General features: G+C 37.5%; 1 protein-coding gene across 1 annotated transcript in view; it reads left to right on the top strand.

Annotated features, from left to right (window-relative positions):
- Positions 1 to 18223, top strand: part of PARD3B (par-3 family cell polarity regulator beta) — a 390768-nt gene that overhangs the window by 22930 nt on the left and 349615 nt on the right. The window contains exon 2 of the mRNA XM_059475508.1: positions 2363 to 2464. Coding sequence (XP_059331491.1) covers positions 2363 to 2464 — 102 coding nt within the window. The remainder of the gene's footprint in view (positions 1 to 2362; positions 2465 to 18223) is intronic.

The following is an 18223-nucleotide window of genomic DNA, read 5'->3' as shown; positions in this document are numbered from 1 at the left end:
CTGGAGAGTCCTTGATATCTGAAGGTTGTAGTGTGTTCATACTGTGTGTACCTGAGCCACAGTATGTGGCTAAGCCATTAAGTATTTTTGTTCAAAACAAGCTGTGAATCCTGCCCTGTTTTAGTTCTTGTATTTCAGTGTGAATTGTCATTGTTTTCTTTTAAAGAATCTTACATAGGCCACGCTTATTCCAAAAGATTGGTGAGGAATGGCATCTTCTGTTCTTTGAAACTTCTAGAGATTTTCTCTTGATATTGCCACTAATAAAAATAATTCAATTACTGTTTTTGCTGTGGCCCAAAGTAAAAGAGGGTTAAGAATTTGTTAAATTTAATGTAGTTTAGGGTGGCTGTGTGTCTTGAGCTTGTGTCCTGCCAACTTGCATCATTCTTTTGGAACAATAGGTTTTTGTGCTTGTTTTTTCTTTGTTTCTGTTTCAATGACTCATCTCTGTTGGTACAGTTACTGAATCACAAATAGAAGTGAACACTGAAAGCAAAATATTCTAATCAGCTGTGTATTTTTAAACTTCATCTATGTTCTTAATTCTTCAGCAGCGTAATAGAGCAGGTTTTAATGTATCTTCAGCCAAATAGGTTAGCCACAGAGGTTTGTCCGGTTAACAGGAGCAATTTTCAATTATGCTCTTTTAATGCTGTTAACTATTAAAAGCTTTGTGGTTGCATTAGTTAAAAGGTTCAGGAGGAACATCTGTAGCTACTGATGTGTTCTGGTTTCAGCGTATCATATTTTGTAATTTTATTGTTAGGGTCAAACTAATACTCATTTTCCAAGGTAACTGCATTAGGTAAATTGTATAATCTCAATTAAAGTGCTTATTTATTGCATAAAGGTATGTTTCTTTTCTGCCTTTTCATCTTAGAGTTTTATGGTTATGGTAAAAATACCTAAGCCCTGGGCCTAAAGATAGAAATTTGAGCTGTAATAGTTTTCCACACTTTATCACTTTGCAGAGGAAAAAACCATATTAATTGATACTCTTAAACTTTGTAATTTTGAGCATGTGATACTTAGAATGAACAAACATTTGCTATTTCAGAAATGGGTGATTTCATTGCAAAATGAAATAACTGTAGTAAGAGGTAAATTAGAGATTAAATGGACATGTTACAAATTGACATACTTTTAGATGCTTAGTTGTGTGTTGTTACACAGCTGTACTGTATCTAGTTACACTTAACCCTCAGTTGCAGGTCATCAGTTGTCATCCTTTGGTTGTCCATTTCTGAAACATTTCTCAAAGCTATGTGTGTGCATGCCCCTTTCCTGGCCCTTAATTTTAGCATATTCTGGCCACTCTCCATAATATTTGATGGAGGACTCAAATATGCTTTATAATCCTAACCAGGCATGTTTTCTTTCTTCATTTGCTGTAGCAGATGCAGTGTTCATCAGTGCTGATATAGCTCAGAGTACTCACATACATCACTGTGACTCACTGAGCTGCCATGTGCTCATTAAACCACAAGAACTGGTCCTAGGAGGATAAGTCTTAACTAAGGCAGTTCAGCCATAAATACCACTTGGAAGTTGTGTACACAGGTAGCTGGTATAGTTTGGGGCAGTGGCTACAGGCTGTGTGTCTGCTCTCTCATTTTGTATTTCCTGTCAGGGAGAATTTGCTGTTGAGCCGTACACTCTTAGCCTTCTGGCTTCAGGGTCAGTGGAGTGATGGCTGAAATCCTGGTTATTGAAGGAGTTAATAACCTATGGAGAAAGCATTAGTTTTGGAGAATTAATCTGATCCCTGTTAATATGGTACACAGTATTGCATTGGAATTTGAGAGTATTTATTTCTGAAAGCAAACTGGAATTTACTTATTCATTTGCGTTTTTTTGCCACAATAGGATTATCTGCCTCAGAGAAAGAAATGATGGATGTATTTTATATGTCTAAAAATATATGGATATGCCTCCCCACAACCTGTCAGGAGGGCTGCATGCCAATCCATATATATATATATATATATATATACACATACATATATATGTATTTGTTTATGCTGATAATAACCAAAATATTCTATCTTTAAAGTATTGTAAAACAAAAAGAATTTTTTGTTCTTTTAAATTTACTATTCAAATTAGATAAAGATTGATAAGGAAACCAAAATATGTTTTAAAGATTTTTTTTTTTGTGTAGTGTTCTGTAGGTATTGCCTTGTTTTTCATCTGCAGTTTTCATTTGCTCTCAGTTTCAATTTTGAGCAGTGGCTCTGATCTTCTACCTCGTGATTATAGAGGGAAGTAGGTGGAAAATAAGTGGGACACACAACTGCTATGTCTGCTAGCACTGAAATCATGCAAGGGTAGGTTAAGAAGTCTTGTATCTGTCTTACAGGATCCAGCTTCCTGGGTAAATATTCACCACCTGGAGTATACAGATGGAGGAATCCTGGACCCAGATGATGTGCTGGCAGATGTTGTGGAAGACAAAGATAAGGTAAAGCTTGTATGAAAATGTTATGTGTCTTTTCAAGTAACAAATGCTGCTTTCTTATTTCTTGGATATATGGCAGGTGAAATGGATGTTAAATATTCTTAAACACGTCTGCCCATAACTGCTGTAACTCTCCCCTTTTGGAGCAGAATGGAGGAATGGGAAATATGACTCAAGCAGTGAGAAGAGAAGCCTGACAGGGTTCACTTAGGGCTTAACCTTTTAATGCAGTTCTGTGTTTCCTTTTATTTCTATATTCAAATACCATGGTGAAAAATGTGGGTTTTACAAGAATTTTTTTCTTTTTTATGCCACTTAAAAATAAATGCTGTGTAAAATGTCTTTTATAATCGCTGCCTTTGCATGGAATTAAGTTGTTGAGAATCATTCAAATGTCATGGTTGAGAGTGACAAAATGGACAAATCTTGTGATGACAAGAACAGCTCCTTGAACTGTTAAATTTTGAGAGGAGTTCCTATGATTTGCTACTGAAAGTCTGAGCAGGCCGCTGATTCATTTTAAAAGCTGTGAGTCTCTAAATTTCAATTAAAATAAGACAAATTTCTTGTCTGGGTAGTAGTAATTGCAGAGAAATCTTTTAATTTTATTTTTAATTGTCAGAAAAATTTAGTTTTAGGCAACTTATTGGTGACTTATTCAGCATAGAGAAGGAGGGGTATTATTTATAAAACTTTGCTGATTTTATCTTTCTTTTTTTCTTCCTAAAATCAGAAGAACAAAAATTAATGGCTTTAAACTGAAGATCCAAATATGGGATATGCTTGTGCTTTTAGATAAATTGCTTTGTCTATTTAAAGTGCCATATGCTTGATGACTTAAAAAATAATTTAGTATATTGCAAACAGAATTGGTAGTTTTGTATGCTGTGTTGATTCCTCAATGACTTAAAACAAAGCAGAACGTTTTATTTATGATTAATGGGATGCTGCTTCTTTGTATCTTAGAAAATTGTTTAGGGTGTACTTCAGTGTCATTTAAGGGTGGTTTGTGTGGGAATTTTTAAAAACAGTGGAACTGTATATTTTCTTTTTATCATATTTGTGTTTCTTGCTTGTCCATATTTACTGAAAGTACACTTAAAGCCCCTTAAGACTTTTTTTTAGGAGTGTTTGGAGACAAAAGGATTGAGTTCTGAAATTGAACAGCTGTGTATAAAGAATACAACCATAAGCATAAGATGTCATAAAATGAGATATTACATCAAAGAGAAATATTTTGCTGGTCTCATTAGTTAACGAAAATTAGCACGTTTACCCAGGATTTTCTCTGAAGTACTGGTAGAGGAGCTCTTGTGGAAATGTGAGCATCAATGTGCAGAACATTTGATATGCCATGTAGTTTTTAACTTGTGACCAGAGCCTGTGCTATACCTTGTCAGTGGCTGTCACTGACTGTGTAGCTGAATAAGCTTCTAGGTCACAGCTGTGGGTCTAAGCTTCCTCAGTTATGACAGTGCTAAGTGAGGCTCTGAGGCTGCCTTAGGGAAAACTCGCTGGGAAACTTGAGTCTTACTCTTTGAAGTGGTCTGGTGTGGTTTAGGAGTACAGCAAACGCCTCAATTTTTCTTCCTCTGATATCTCAATTACAGGGGATGTATCACTGTCATCTTATTTTCTTCAGAGTAGCTTGGTGAAACAGGGGTAAGAGACTTGCTGAACAGAGCAGCTGCAGTGAAAAATCAGATTTTTTTGATTAAAGTAAGGGAGAATGTTTTAGGGGATCTGCTGGTCTAAGAGGTTGAAAAATTCTTTCATTTGAGAGTGGAATTGGACCATAGCATGTGTAAGGAGCTGTCCATACTACCTACTTACAAAGTTTGATATGATCTGATACCAAAGAACCAGCCCTATAAAAGGCTTACAAATAGTTTTGATAGCTTTACTGGTTCCTGTTAGTCTTTGAGCCTTCACCAGTGTTATTTCACACTGAGAATCTCTACTAGGGGATCTTTTAAGCTTTGCAAAAATGGGGAGGAGATGATCAGGTCAGATTGGCCTGCTATCTTATTTGGTGTTTAAAGTCCCTGAATAGATGGAGGAATTTTTGGTACATTCATCTCTGCTTGCCTTTGGTTATGATTATCTGTATATGCAGTAAATGAATAGGCCACAGGTTCGTTGCTCCCTTGTCCTTGTGATCCTTTGCTGTTCATCCAAGCCAGTGACAGAGTTTCACATTAAATCAGTCACTCTCTATAAAAATAAGCTTGCACTTAACCTCAGTGCCTTTAACCAAAGGTGTGTTTGGCACTGCTTACCATCAAACTCTTCTTCAGTGGCAGAGGAAATGCTGCTGCTTTTTGAAGAGATAATCTGCTCTAGATCGTACTTTGATAGGAGTAAATTAGCTCAGTTTCTTCAGAGGAAAATGTCTTTGCTAATCTATTGAATTCTTTCACTGTGACAACAAAACAGGCAGAGTGCTATCAGATAGAATTTATTTGGAATTTCAAAAGCTTTTGACAGTCCTTAACAATAGACTGTTAAGGAGGCACAACTACTCATGAGGTAAGCAGCAAGTGCTGTGGTGGGTTAGTGAATGAATGGGAGGGAACCAAAAAACGGAGTAAATGGTGAAGTTCAGCCCTGAAGTAATGGCGCTGGAATGTGTAATGCCCATCACTGGGAGTGGCAGTGGTTTTGAGCTCTGCTTACATTAACTTCCTGACTTCCTCTTGAACTCCAGATTAATCAAAGTTCAACTGTGCAGCTGTCAACTGCACAGTTATGTTGGACAGAGTGGCATTTTTTAATTGCCTATAAAACAGATCTAAATTAGTATTTCATAGGCTTGGTAACATGTCATGTGAAAATGCTTTGGAAATTCTGCTGGCCGAGAGTCTCTCTTGCTGCTGTTGCCTCAGCAATAATCTGTGACCTAAATTGGTTGTCCAAAGCTAGTTGACATAGTTTTGTAGAATAGCTTTAAAATAGCTTGTCTTCAGCACATTATCCAGCAATTGGTTCATGTCCTGATATTCTGAATGATGAATTAATTAAAATCCCCAAATTTTGTCAGTTGAATAAGAACGTGCTATTTAAATAGTCTGATTTTAATGTTGAAGTTATAAATAGAGTCCTCTTTGTATACTGTTCTTAGCAGATTTCCCACTTGAAATGAACTCTTCAGCAAGAAAATGTTCTGAGAAAATTTCTTTACTGTGTCAAAGATAGAGTACCAAATGTTTCCTTTCATGGAGGTGCCTGGCACATGTCTGAAATGCATAAACTTAATATAACGATCTAAACTTGCTGCTGATGTTTATATGGAATCATGTTTTCGTATACTAGCAAACACCTGCGGAGGCTAAGATGATGTAAATGAAAGCCTGCGTTAGGTTAAAACTTGCTTTGCTTATAGGACAGCAAGCTTCCTCAATCAGAACAGTTCTGCTTTCTGAATAAATGTAGGGGTCTACAAGGAAAATAGACTTTATATCAAACTTTATATGTATATATGTGTTCATATTTTGACAGGATTAAATACAAGCAAAGCATGTTTACAGGTGTGCTTTTTTAACAGAGCCCTTCTGAAGTAGGAGATGGTCTGCTGTCAGGGTGCTGGGGGTTTTTTTGGATTGTTTTGATTTTCTTTTGTAGGGTTTTTTCATCTGTTTGTTTGCTTTTGTGTCTTTTTCTTGTTGCTTGGTACTTTTTGGTTTTTGTGGATATTTTGGGTGTTGTTTTCTAAGACTGTGTTTGCAAGGGCAGTATTGCAGTAGCTACAGTTGAGCCAACAAAGCTGCTGAACGTTTTTGTGAAGGTACATTTTCTGATCAGTGCTGATGTTGAAAGATTAGGCATGTCATCCCAGGAGGTGATGTGGCTTTAAGCTCTCCAGGGACTTGTTTGTTGGCAGTGCCGCTGCTAACGGTGGGGGGTGTTCTGTGGTGTGGGGTGGCTTTTTTAGAAGTGGAAGAAATAAAAAAAGTCATTGTGATGGGCAGTGTGCTGCCACTGAAATAGCAGGATAACAGTATGATCTTAGAAATTTAGTTTTTTCTTGGGTGTCTTTGTTAAATATAGATGAGTAGGGATTTTTAACAGCAGCAGAAGCTTTTGAAGGACACAAAGCAACGTCAGTGAAATGCTGAAATAGTGACACTATATCAACATTTGTAGTGACTGCAACTGTCATTTAAGTGTTTCTAATGATGATATCAGGTAAATGATATGAATTAAGTGTAGCTCAGATACCTATTTTAGCTAAGCATTTAATGAAATATTAAATAGGAAAATCAATGAGTTCTTCGCAGCTCACTACAGCAGAAATGCAATATTGAAAAAACATGTCTCCTGGATGGTCTCCTACTGCTAGGGAAATAAGCTGCTGGCTGTTCAAAATGGCTATTGGGCCCATGCATGCTCCTGATAAGAAGCTCTAGATCTGGCTGAAGCTTTTGTCACAAATGCTAAGTAACTCTTTGAAGCCCTACTTCAGACAGAAGCCTTTGCAGGTAGCTTTAGTTTCAGTGATGATTTTGCAAGTGTGAGGCTGGTTTGGAGAAGGTTTTTCAACAAAGCAATAAAAATAAAGCAGATGTTAACTTCAAGACTGATATAATTATACAAAAGAAATGTTTTTCCAGGTAGAAAAGTATGCTGACAGGCGTGTTTTCTGCCAGTGGATTTGGAACTTTTCTGTTGTTTGCAGGCAGGTTTAGTCACTGGGAGTGATGGGTGTCTGCGTTTAGCACTGTAGAGCAGTTATTTTTTGACCTGGATTTGACTCTGTAGACCTTGAGGGTTGTCATTTTGACTGTGGAAGTGATGGCATACTCTAATGTGCAATGTGTATTTAAGTTATAATGAGCTAATTCTACCTTTGATCAGTTTCTATTCTATTCAACCATCAAATTCCTCATGAAAGAGAAGTGAATCAGAGCCACGGTAACCCTTAGGTAAATATAGAAGCTCTAACTGAAGTCTTTGAGGTGATAAGGAAAATTTCTACCTCAAGATGAAAAATGGCAACATTAAGTGAGACATGAGAAGGGGGCAAGTTGATAGAAAAGTCTCACTACTTTAAATAAAGGCCTGGGTTGCTCTGAGGCAGTTTCTTCTCACATGGACTTACAGCATTGCTGCTTTAAAAGCTTCCCCTGGATGCAGGTGGCAGAGGCCTCAATACTGTTTTAAGTTACCTCCCAGTGTGTCAGCAGAGCCTGTGAAAGTCATGCTTTGCAGCTTTTTTGTTGCATGACATGATTCTCAAATACATGATATAGTATAGTATGCAAATAATGCATACTTGAGTTAGAGAAAAGCTGTTCCAACTCCAGACTTCTAAGTAATTGAGTGTAATTGAGCTCTCTAGGGTTTTGTAACTTTCTGGTAACTGGGGTATTGACTAAAGGGGTTTTTATTCTTCAGTTTGTTGTACAATAGTATATTTATGTGGGAAAAACTGGAAGAGATGTGAGACTTCATTACAGCTGAAAATTTTTGCCTATGGAAGCTTATGCTGCAGTGTTTTTTTTATGTAGACTCCTCTACAAATTACTGCGTATTGGGCAAGTTTTCCTTGGAGAAGTTTAAAAAATCCCTTTTTTATAAGAATGTGGGAGATGTGTCTGTTAGCACAGAAAGCAGTTTGGTGCTGTTAGTTTCATGTAATATGGAGGCAACATTGGAAGTCTGCAATGGACAGGATAGTTCAAAATGGTGTGTTATAACTTGGATGATTTGTGTCTTTCATAAAACCTGAATCAAAAAGAAAGAGGAATCAAAGAAGAAAAAAATTACAACTTTTCTTCCTTTTAAAGTGGTTAATATTGTTCTGGACCTGGGCTTTGACACAATGTTTTATGACATTTAGTTGGTTAATACCATGTCCTGTTATTGCTCTAATGCATGTGCTCTTGCTGACTGTTGAGCTGGCTGCAGGAAATACACACTTCAGACTTCTGACACTTAGGGCTTCTGTCTTGGTTATGCTTCTGTAAATTTGAATGCCTTTTTGGGAAAATGGGTGTTAAGAGGCCAATTTTGATGTTTAGTTCCTTGCTGTTAATGAGGTAAACCAAGGGATTAGTAGATCAAAAAGCCTGTTGTGATCAATATGAGGAAAATAAACTTGCAAAAATTTGGCAAAACTTGTGTGTAAGGCCTGCTGTTCTTTGATTTGACTTTAATGCCTTTTTGGTTTTTTTCCCCCCTTATTATAATTGTAAAGTTATGATTAGTGTCTCTGCCAGAATATGTGTAGCTGTTTGTGACTCTTCCTCACTGCCTCTGGTTTTGTGTTTCTATTTTGTGATTTCAGTGATGAGGTACTACAGGTACCCAGAGATCTTAAAATTTTATTAGCAAAAGGATAACTAATTATGCCTTCTTCTTTCAAATCCTTAATTGTAAAAATGAAAATAGATTTAACTTATATTCTGAATAGCATGTTTACAACCTCCAAAAGCGTAATACAGTATGAACAGATTTGCTCAAAGTTTACAGTACTTCTTCATTGTGTAAATTCTTTGTAATGTTTCAGTTATTATATCCAATAATCAGGGTTATTAGGATATGAAATTGTTATTGCTGACAGTATTTGTTTATTTAAATATTCATATGTAGTTCTGAGTGATGAAGTTATAAAGACAAAACAGAATTGTGAATAAAAGCTCCACGCCATTTCTGTTCTGTCAAGGGAGTCCCAGTAGAGACTCTTCAGGTGTCTGATGGTTAGCAGTAGATCATATGTCCACAAGGAAGGGAAGTATTAGGGCATATTTTAAATAATAACCTTTATCCTTGGTAGCCCCTAACGGTATGGAACTGTGGGACACAAGAAAATCCAAGAACAAAACGGGGTGTCAATCCTTTTGGGCTGCATTAAAGGAAGCATTGCCAGCAAGCTGGGGGAGGTGTTTCTCCCTCTCTATTCTGCTCTCACGAGACTCAGTCTGGAATACTGAGTTCAGGTCAGGACTCCTCAGCACAAGAAAGATGTGGGCCTGTTGGAGAGGGTCCAGAGGAGGCCCACAAAGTAGATTTGAGGGAAGGAGCACCTATTCTGTTGAACACAGGGTGAGAGAGTTGGGATTGTTCAGCCTGGAGAAGAGAAGGCTCCAGGGAGACTTCATTGCAGCCTTCCAGTGCCTAAAAGATGATAAAAATGAGGGAGAGAAACTTTTTATTTGGGAAGTTGGTGACAGGACAAGTGGAAACGTTTCTGAAGTAAAGGAGGAGACAGATAAGATATCAGGAGCAAATTCTTCAGTGTGAGGGTGGTGAGGCACTGGCACAGGTTCCCCAGAGAAGCTGTGGATGCCCCATCCCTGGAAGTGTTCAAGGCTAGGCTGGATGGGGCTCTGAGCACATCCTGGTCTGGTGGATGGAGTCTCTGCCCATGGCAGGCATATAGAACTGGATGATCTTTATGTTCCCTTCCAACCAAAACAATTGTATGATTTTTCATTGATTGTAATAATGACTTTTCTTGTCATCTTGACAAGGCTTTTGGACTCATTCAAAAGGACAGCACTGATGCTTGCTCAGATTTTCCACTGAGTTTGTCTAGGGTTTATCAATAGTTCAAAATCAATCAAACAAAAGAAAGGCATTGGGGCTGGAGTTGTTCTTATAGAGAAACTGTAGACCTTGATTTGCTGGCCCTTCAAAGAACTAAGATGGAGTTTTGTTTTTACTATTGACAAAATAATATGTAAACCAGTCAAGCTGCAGCCTATTTTTAAAAACATGTTTTCACACTTTTCAGGAGGGAAAAGTTTCATGCAATTTTGAGCCATTGCTTGTTTAGGAAACAGATGTCTGATTTCACTCTTTGTAGTAGGATACGCTGTAAGCCACCATATACATATAAATATATACAAAAAAGGATATTTTGGTAGGAGTTGGTCTGTTTATTTCTGACATAGGGTCTGAACTGTAAATACCAAGGGGAGGGGTCAACATACCACTGTTGTTAGTACTTACTAAGCAGCACTTTATTTTAGTAATGCACTGTCTTTTAGAATACAGATTATGAAGCTTTGCATTTTTATGAAATTTGTTTTAATTTATTGCTGCAGAGGTGCCATGCATTATTCAAGATTATAAAATGATTTGGATTTCAGGAGCATTTGGATTTGCTGATGAGGATTTCAAGCTGTGTAATTATGAAACTGTATGCACATGGGTTGGAAGTTCAGAACTCATTAGTGTAATCATTGAAATAACTGTTTTTTAAGTGTGGTATTACATTCTGGGATGTGCAATTACACTATCATGTGCTTCTGGTTACTGGAAACATTCTTGTTATAAACTTCAGGTCTAGCAATATGCTTCAAGATAAGTTCGTAACTTTAGGAACAGATACATGGTCAGATGTTGCTTAGATTGTTAAAGAAAATTCAATTTTATAGACTCAGAGCTGTAGCAAGATGACTGTATGCATAAATTTGCCTCCTGTTTATCCTAGAAGAATTTATAAGCTTTTACAAATTTTGTGATGTATAATGTATTTTTTCTGAAAATAGATATCTTGTAACATCTTGCAATGGTTACTTATTTCAGCTCTATCTACTTCAGCAGTAGTGTGTGCATGAAGGTTCCTACCAGATGGACACCTCAGTTTTATTTTTTTCCAGTGGAATGTTTGTGTTTGAACATTCTCAACTGTGATCTCTTTCTCTGAACATCTGTAACTACCAGATTTTTTCCAAAAAGTGATAAGTATTCCATTACTTGTTTCAGATTTTAAAAAAGTTAAGTAACTGTGACAGTAGACCTGTGACACTAATAAAATTCCTGATAGTTTTGGAATAAGATTTCCCATTTAAATGCTAAATGGGAGGTTTTGGGAGTTAAATTTCTCTTCATGTAAATTTCTCTTGATGTAAACTTGTGCTTTTCTAGTTTGATGTTCTTTTGATCCCTCTGATCTGTGTTTTGGCTCTTCAGAATATTAAAAACAGAGCAACGCAGAAAGTTTGGGACCTGGATCTCTTAGTTTTTGGGGGGTATTCAGCTGCATAGCTATGACACTTTCTCTTGACCTGAAAATGTGTTTTGTCATCTGGGCGCTAAGTACTGTAGCTAATTGGTGGTCTGAGAAGTGAGGCTGTCTGGTTTCTGTTCCTTGCACAATGAAACGGGTGGAGGGAGTGAGGGAGGTCATTCTAAGTGCATGTGGCCACAATGAACTGAATGAACATTCAGATTTCCTGATGAAAAGAAGCTTAATATCTCTTTGTGTAAGCATAACCTGGTGGAAGAGTTACTCCTTCTTAGTGATTTTCCTTGATGTAACAAATATTTGGAATTATGTATACACGTGTTGATGCTTAAGTGTCTTTAAGCACACACATGTTAATGCTTACCAAGGGAGTAATATGCATTGTAAAATGCTGTAGCCTTGTGGTGGGAAGATAATTTGGTGGATTGTCTTGCTATATAAAGTAACCTGAGATCTTAAATACTTCCACGTAGGGGTTTAATTATAATATGTTTTGGAAGCTGAGAGAATTGGGATTGTTCAGCCTGGAGAAAAGGTGGCTTCGAGGAGATTCATTGCAACTGTTCAGTACTTTTAAGGGGGCCTGTAAGAAAGGTGGGGACAAAATTTTTAGCAAGGCCTGTTATAATAGAACAAGAGGTGATGGTTTTAAACTGAAAGAAGGCCAATTTAGAGTAGATGAGAAGGAAGAAAATTTTTACAGTAATGGTGTTAAAACACTAGAGTACGGTTAAAACACTAGAGAAACTATTTATGATACTACTGTAGCAAATATCCTATTTAGATTGAATGAGGGAATGTGTTTTAGTTCCCTTTTACAGTTGGGACTCCAAAGATTCTTTCAGTACAAGGAATTAAACACCCACTGTGAAATCCTTTGTTTCCCAGTGGTGAAGGAGAAGTTTTGTACTGGTATTTAATTCCTTTTTAGACTGTGCTCTGGCCCAATGAATTGATGTTGTTCCGGGTACTGAAGTTTTGGGAAAATGCCTCAGTATAGTAAGGTTTCCTTATTTTATATCAGTACACAACTCCTGTATCAAGTTCTGTTCTTTTAAGTCCTCTGGCTCTTCTCTTTGGAAAGTTAAAGCTTGTTTAAAGTTTTGAAACACTGGTAGAAATCTGACTTATATTTCAGCAGTTGCAAACAATTTGTAATGGGGGGTGGTGTACTAGGGAGATGCCTAATTCCACTGCTATTGTGAAAGCAAATACCTCCTATAAGTATTAAAACAAAACCAGCTCAATTCTTGTGTGCAGGTTTGAGTCATCGACCCTTATTTTATTTAGGGCATAGTGGCCATGTTTGAGGAAAATACGTTGTAAATTGCCTATGAAAATGTACACATAGAACCTTGCACACATGTGCCAACTTCTTGAGGTATGCAATATGGAGTTTAATAGCAAGTCTATCCTAGTTAACTTCAAAAGTCAGAGAAGGGCACTGGCTCCATACTTCAGCTCAGGAGGCAGCTTTGTGGTTGAAGCATAGCTGAATCTTAAGAATAATTGGAATTTACTTGTTGTTTAGAACCATTTTGGACAAGTGTGAAAGAAGTGGTGTGAAGAGCAAAGATGTTAAACATGATTTTTAGAGTAGGCTTCCCATTGCCTTTGAGGACAGGGACTGTCATGGAGAAGGAAGCAATGTATCTCCAGAACAGCTGGGGGTGGGCTGTGCTCACAGAGGAGGACAGACATTTCTGGCTGTCAGAGTCTGGGTTCCTGGAGGAAGACCAGCCTGAGAACTGTGAGTGCAACTGTGCCGGTGCTTTCTGCTGTTACTTTACCACCTAAGGTAACAGCAGAAAGCAGTGACACAGTTTCTCCTGTGGCCAAAGAGCAGCTGCAGAAATGCTGACTTCTGAGAGGTTGTCATGTACTGTTCCCTCTTTCGGGACAGAATGCTGGAACTGGAGGAAAGAATTTAGGACATCTAGGCTACCTTTAGCTTGTTCTTCCTGGCTTCCTGTACCAGAAGAACCCTTAGGATAAAAACATTTGATAAAGCACTGCAGGATAATTGTGGCTGAATAAAATATAGCTTTTACTTCTCGTCTATTTAAAATACATCTATGTTTGTAAAAGGACGTAGAATTGCAAACAATATATGGCAAAGGGTAGTTCTAAAAATGAAGTTGATTTGTTTTTACCTTGGTTGAAGTTTCTTTTTTTCTGTTGCTTTTTGTTGAAAATTGAGTTGAAGACTAGCAATAGTCAAAATGCATGAACAGCTAGCCAAATACAGATGTGCATTATGTGGTTTCCTGTAACAGCATTCAAATAGTACATTGCGTTATACCATTGTTTTTGCAGAGTTGCATTTCTTTGTGGTTTGTGATTTTTTACTAATTAAAACTAGACAGTTTTCAGTTCATAGGGGATTTTTTTGGTTATTATCTTCCTGACGGAGCCATTTCATGTCGTCTTTGCTTTTTCAAACAAAATAAGAGCTAACTTTTCGATGAACTCAAGTTCTATGCTTATGAAACTATTTAGCAGGCTATAGTAATTATAGTAATTAGGTTTTTTTTAAAGTACACCTTTTCCAATGCATTTTTAAATTTAAGGTGTAATTCTCAAGGATAATAAAATGCACCACGGTAGATCATGCAATCAAGTTAATGTAATCAAGTTGCTAATAATTTTCTTGGAAGAACTTCTGTTAGAGAAGATGAAGACTTGTTCTTCTTTTGCTGAAGAAATGTCTTCATTTGCTGTGATTGAGGTCCTAAGCTTAAGCTGCTAGGTTAAGCTTGACCCAGTGGCACTTTCAAGTTATGATTGCTTGCCTTCCTGGGACTACACAAAGATTACTGACTGATAAGAAATCAAAGAAGTGAATTTCAGAGAACTGAGATTTTCCTGATCTTAATGTTTTACGTGTTTAAAATCTGAGGAATCTTTCATATGGTGCTAATGCATTTCATATTAACAGTTCTGAAAGTTTTTCTTAGAAGACATGTTTCTTACATCCTTTTATGTTCAGCCTTTAAGGAAGGTTTTTCCAAAACTTTCCTTTATATCTCATATCTCCCTGTAGCAGTCAAAGCCTCAAGGAAAAAATGTGTATGATCAAGAAGTTCCTGTGGGTCAGTGTAGAATAAGGATAGTGAGATGGACAAACAATGCAGCAACAGGAATTAGGTGTCTTAAGATACTTTGCTGTCCTTTTGTGACATTGCAGTTAAACCGCTGAAGGTAGATATGAATCGTATTATATAAGAAGCTTTGATCACCATGTGTGGTGTATTTAGTTTTCAAGTTACCAGATCTTGTATGAAGCTAAAACTACCCCCTGGCTTTATTTGTAATCCTTGTATAGCACTGTAGTTCTTATTTCTGTGCCTCCTCCCTGCAAACTGGTTATAGTAACTATTAAATAAAGGAGTGAAGAATTTCAATTTCTCCTTTTGGATAACAGCTTCTATTTTGTTATTCTGAATAGTAGCAGCATTCACTTAATGGCTATTTAAGTAACACCTTCACAGCTAGAATACTATTGAGTCTCATGTATAAACACAACCTGGGAAAATAAATTATTTGGAGAGAGTAGAAGTTAATCCAAGAAATAAAATACAAAGTGCACTTTAGCAAAGATTGGTTCTTTTTTCTTCTCTGTAAGATTCTTTTTTTTTTGTGAAGATGAAAGCCTACAAAGATAAAACATTTTTGTGTTTAGAATCCCTTTCTCAAAAACCTTCCCAGCATCATCCAGCCCTCACAAAGCTAGCCTGAGATACAGCAAGGGACTTACAGCTGTATAGGGTCTCTTTACATCTTACATAAGTGATTCACATTCCCATTTCTCTATAACCATTTTAGAATGCTGTCCCAGTCTTCTCATGCCAAAGTGAAGGTGGCAGCAGTTGCGTACAGCTGTGCTTCCATAGCCTTTTAAGTTTCCTTTGTCTCTGGAAAAGAGGCTTTTTATGGGAGCTGAAGGCTTCTCTTCTAGAAGAGGCACTCATAGACGGTGCATGTTTCTTAGGCTTAGTGTTACCTTAGCTGTGCTTTGGTGGCAGCCTTGAGCCAACCTAAGTGTGCATTTGATTTCGAATTTGTCCCCACCCAGTCCTGATGCTCTTGTCCTCTGAACCATACAAGAGCAGTTCTACATTTAAACTAATTTGACACAGGCATAAAATCTAATTGTTTTTACCCAGAACAGTTTTCCAAATTAATTACTTTTGTGGGCTCTGGTTTTGCCAGAAGTGGTGAGAGGCCACAGTTCTGGGTAAGGGAAGGTGTTGGCTGATAGCATTTATGAAGTGCCCATGCTGCTGTGGTACATTGGGAGTTGAGTCCTGTTCTTTGCTTGCAATCACTACAGGAAGAACTTCAGTACCAAATTGTGTTGCTAAGCAATAATTCACTAGAATTGGACAATAGATGTCCTTGAGAAAACAGGACCATCTTTCACTCCTTTGACTGTGCTGCTTTGTTGAGCTGGGCTTTCTTTGCTGTAGTAGCTCACAGGTTTCAGAAATTTTGTTGCCATTTCACACTCTAATTTTTGCCACTGTCCTCTGATCAAGGAAATTCCATTTGTTTCTTGGAAGGCAGAGAATATATGAATAATTTCTATAATGACTTAGAAGTTGTGACTGAACATGTAGTAAGAACTGTCCTGTACCACTTCATGTACCTTCCTGCTCTGGCTGTTGCTCTTGTATCCAGTTTGTTTGGAAGTTCTGTCTGTTCCCCTGGAAGAAGGTATCTGCTGGCATAGCCTCTCATCCTGCCCTGCAGGTCTGGCTCTTAAAGAGGTTTTAGAATTAAGTTTTAGGACAGGTGTGTGGGCATTTAAAAAAAAAAATAAAAAATCTGTGTACTGCTTCATCCAAATGTAGTTTGGCAACCAAGAAGCTGTGTTTCATGAAGTCAAAAATATTGCAGAGGACTTATTTTTCACCTCCTTGGACCAAAAGAAAAAAGATTTGGAGAATTATGCTGCAGCAGAAAGAGCTTTGGAGCTATGCTGATTAGCTGTGCTGCTTCAAAGTTTAGAAAACTTGATGATTGGTCACCATATAGGGGAGGAAAACCTGATAATTGCAGCAGTTGGAACTTCAACTTTCCTTCATTAAAACTAATGAGGATATGAATAATTCTACAGTCTGGAGGTCTGAAAAGCAGTACAAGACCTGGAAACAGAGACTGTGGGTGGACTGAAAAGCATGTTCTTGTGCTGTGATACTTAATTGATCAACAACTGTTTCAAAAATCCAAACTTGGACATTCCTGTCAGCAGGCACTGGGAAAGTTATGTCAAAAGGTTCATAATGCTCTGGATCATTATAAACGTCGGGCACCAGGTGTTTGTGGGCTGCCTGCTTTTCTGCTTTAATTAACCATATTTTGGTAGTAGAACTCAGATTGGAAGTTAATATGCGCCAATATTGTATAAGACCTACCTGGCTGGTAACCTCAGAGTAGAAAAGTTGAGGATGATTATGTACAGCTTCCTGATAGGCAAAGGGTGGCAGACCGTTTAGACCTACATGCACACCTGTACCCCTATATTAATGCAGATAAAAATGTGGTGTAACTGCTGAAAATTCAGGTGAGAAGTGGTTTCTTGTGGCTTATGTATTTCTTCAAAAGTGAAATTTTGAAATAGTCCCAAATGCTTAAAGCACATGAGTAAATACTTCCAATGATTCCTTTTGCTGTTGGCTGTCTGCTTAGTAACACTAGCCACTCTGTGGAGGATAGCTGAAAATATAAACATAGTTTAAATATCTTCAAGTAATATAGAATAGAATTGAGGAAGAATTACAAACAGGGTTTGAACTATTTTTATCTTGAGTTAACATTTGATTGCATTATAAACAGTGGGTGTTATTGAGACTTCCAGTACTTGGCTTTTTCCCCAGTATATTCCTGACTTTTAGGAAAAAAACCCCACTAAACCCAGACTTGTACTGTGAACGTATTATAAACACCATCTTAATTGCCTGTTTAATTTTTCTGCAGTAGAGTTTCGAGTAGTAGAAAATAGTTTCATCCAGTTAATGGAAGACACATTATTGACTGAATCTGATGCAGAGAAAATTGAACTACCTTTTAAAACTGAGGAACTGTTTATTTCTGGTACAGTGTTCTGTAAGTGCAGACATTAGTAAAGATAATTCCTAGAGTCCTTCTATCCCAAGAAAAACCAAAGCATCTTTTAGCCCTCTATGGTCTTTATGTACTGTTGCTTGCTGCCTCTAATTGTTGGAACTGGATGTTACCCTTCCCATTTGACCTACAATGTACTGTATTTTGTCTGGGAAACTAGGAACAAGATGCAGTACTTGGCCTCCTGTGGAGAGGGTAGTGAATAGAATATCCTTACTATTTAGGGATGAGAGCAGATCCTTTCTTTGTCTCTTAGTTCTTGTGTTAGGCAGAGGCACCTAACATTTTTGTCATCTGGGATAAGGCAGGATTTGAAGAGTGATTGACATAAGTGCCAACAGAATCAGATCTAGGAAATGTCCTGTCTCCCCAGGTTCCTTTCTCCAAAAAGTGAGAGAAGAAGCCAAGCCAACAGCAAAGAGCCTCGAGGAAAAACTCCAAACCACCACTGCATTATGGAAATAGTAGCAGCAACGCTTGTTTAGCTGGACTAGGGAGCAGTGGTTTGCAGATTGAGTGATTTCAGTGTTTTCTATCTCTGCATTATAATCTTGCAATCAACCCCAAGAGCTTGTTTTGCAGTTTCTGCCTGCCCGTCTAGCTCCAGTATTCTGTTCAGGGTGCAATTACTAGGCAATTCCTGATTCATGGTTTGGAAAGGG

Source organism: Ammospiza nelsoni, chromosome 7, assembly GCF_027579445.1.
Source record: "Ammospiza nelsoni isolate bAmmNel1 chromosome 7, bAmmNel1.pri, whole genome shotgun sequence".
NCBI classification, from domain to species: domain Eukaryota; kingdom Metazoa; phylum Chordata; class Aves; order Passeriformes; family Passerellidae; genus Ammospiza; species Ammospiza nelsoni.
The sequence above is the reverse complement of the archived record's forward strand: the minus strand, read 5'-3'. Positions and strand labels throughout refer to the sequence as shown.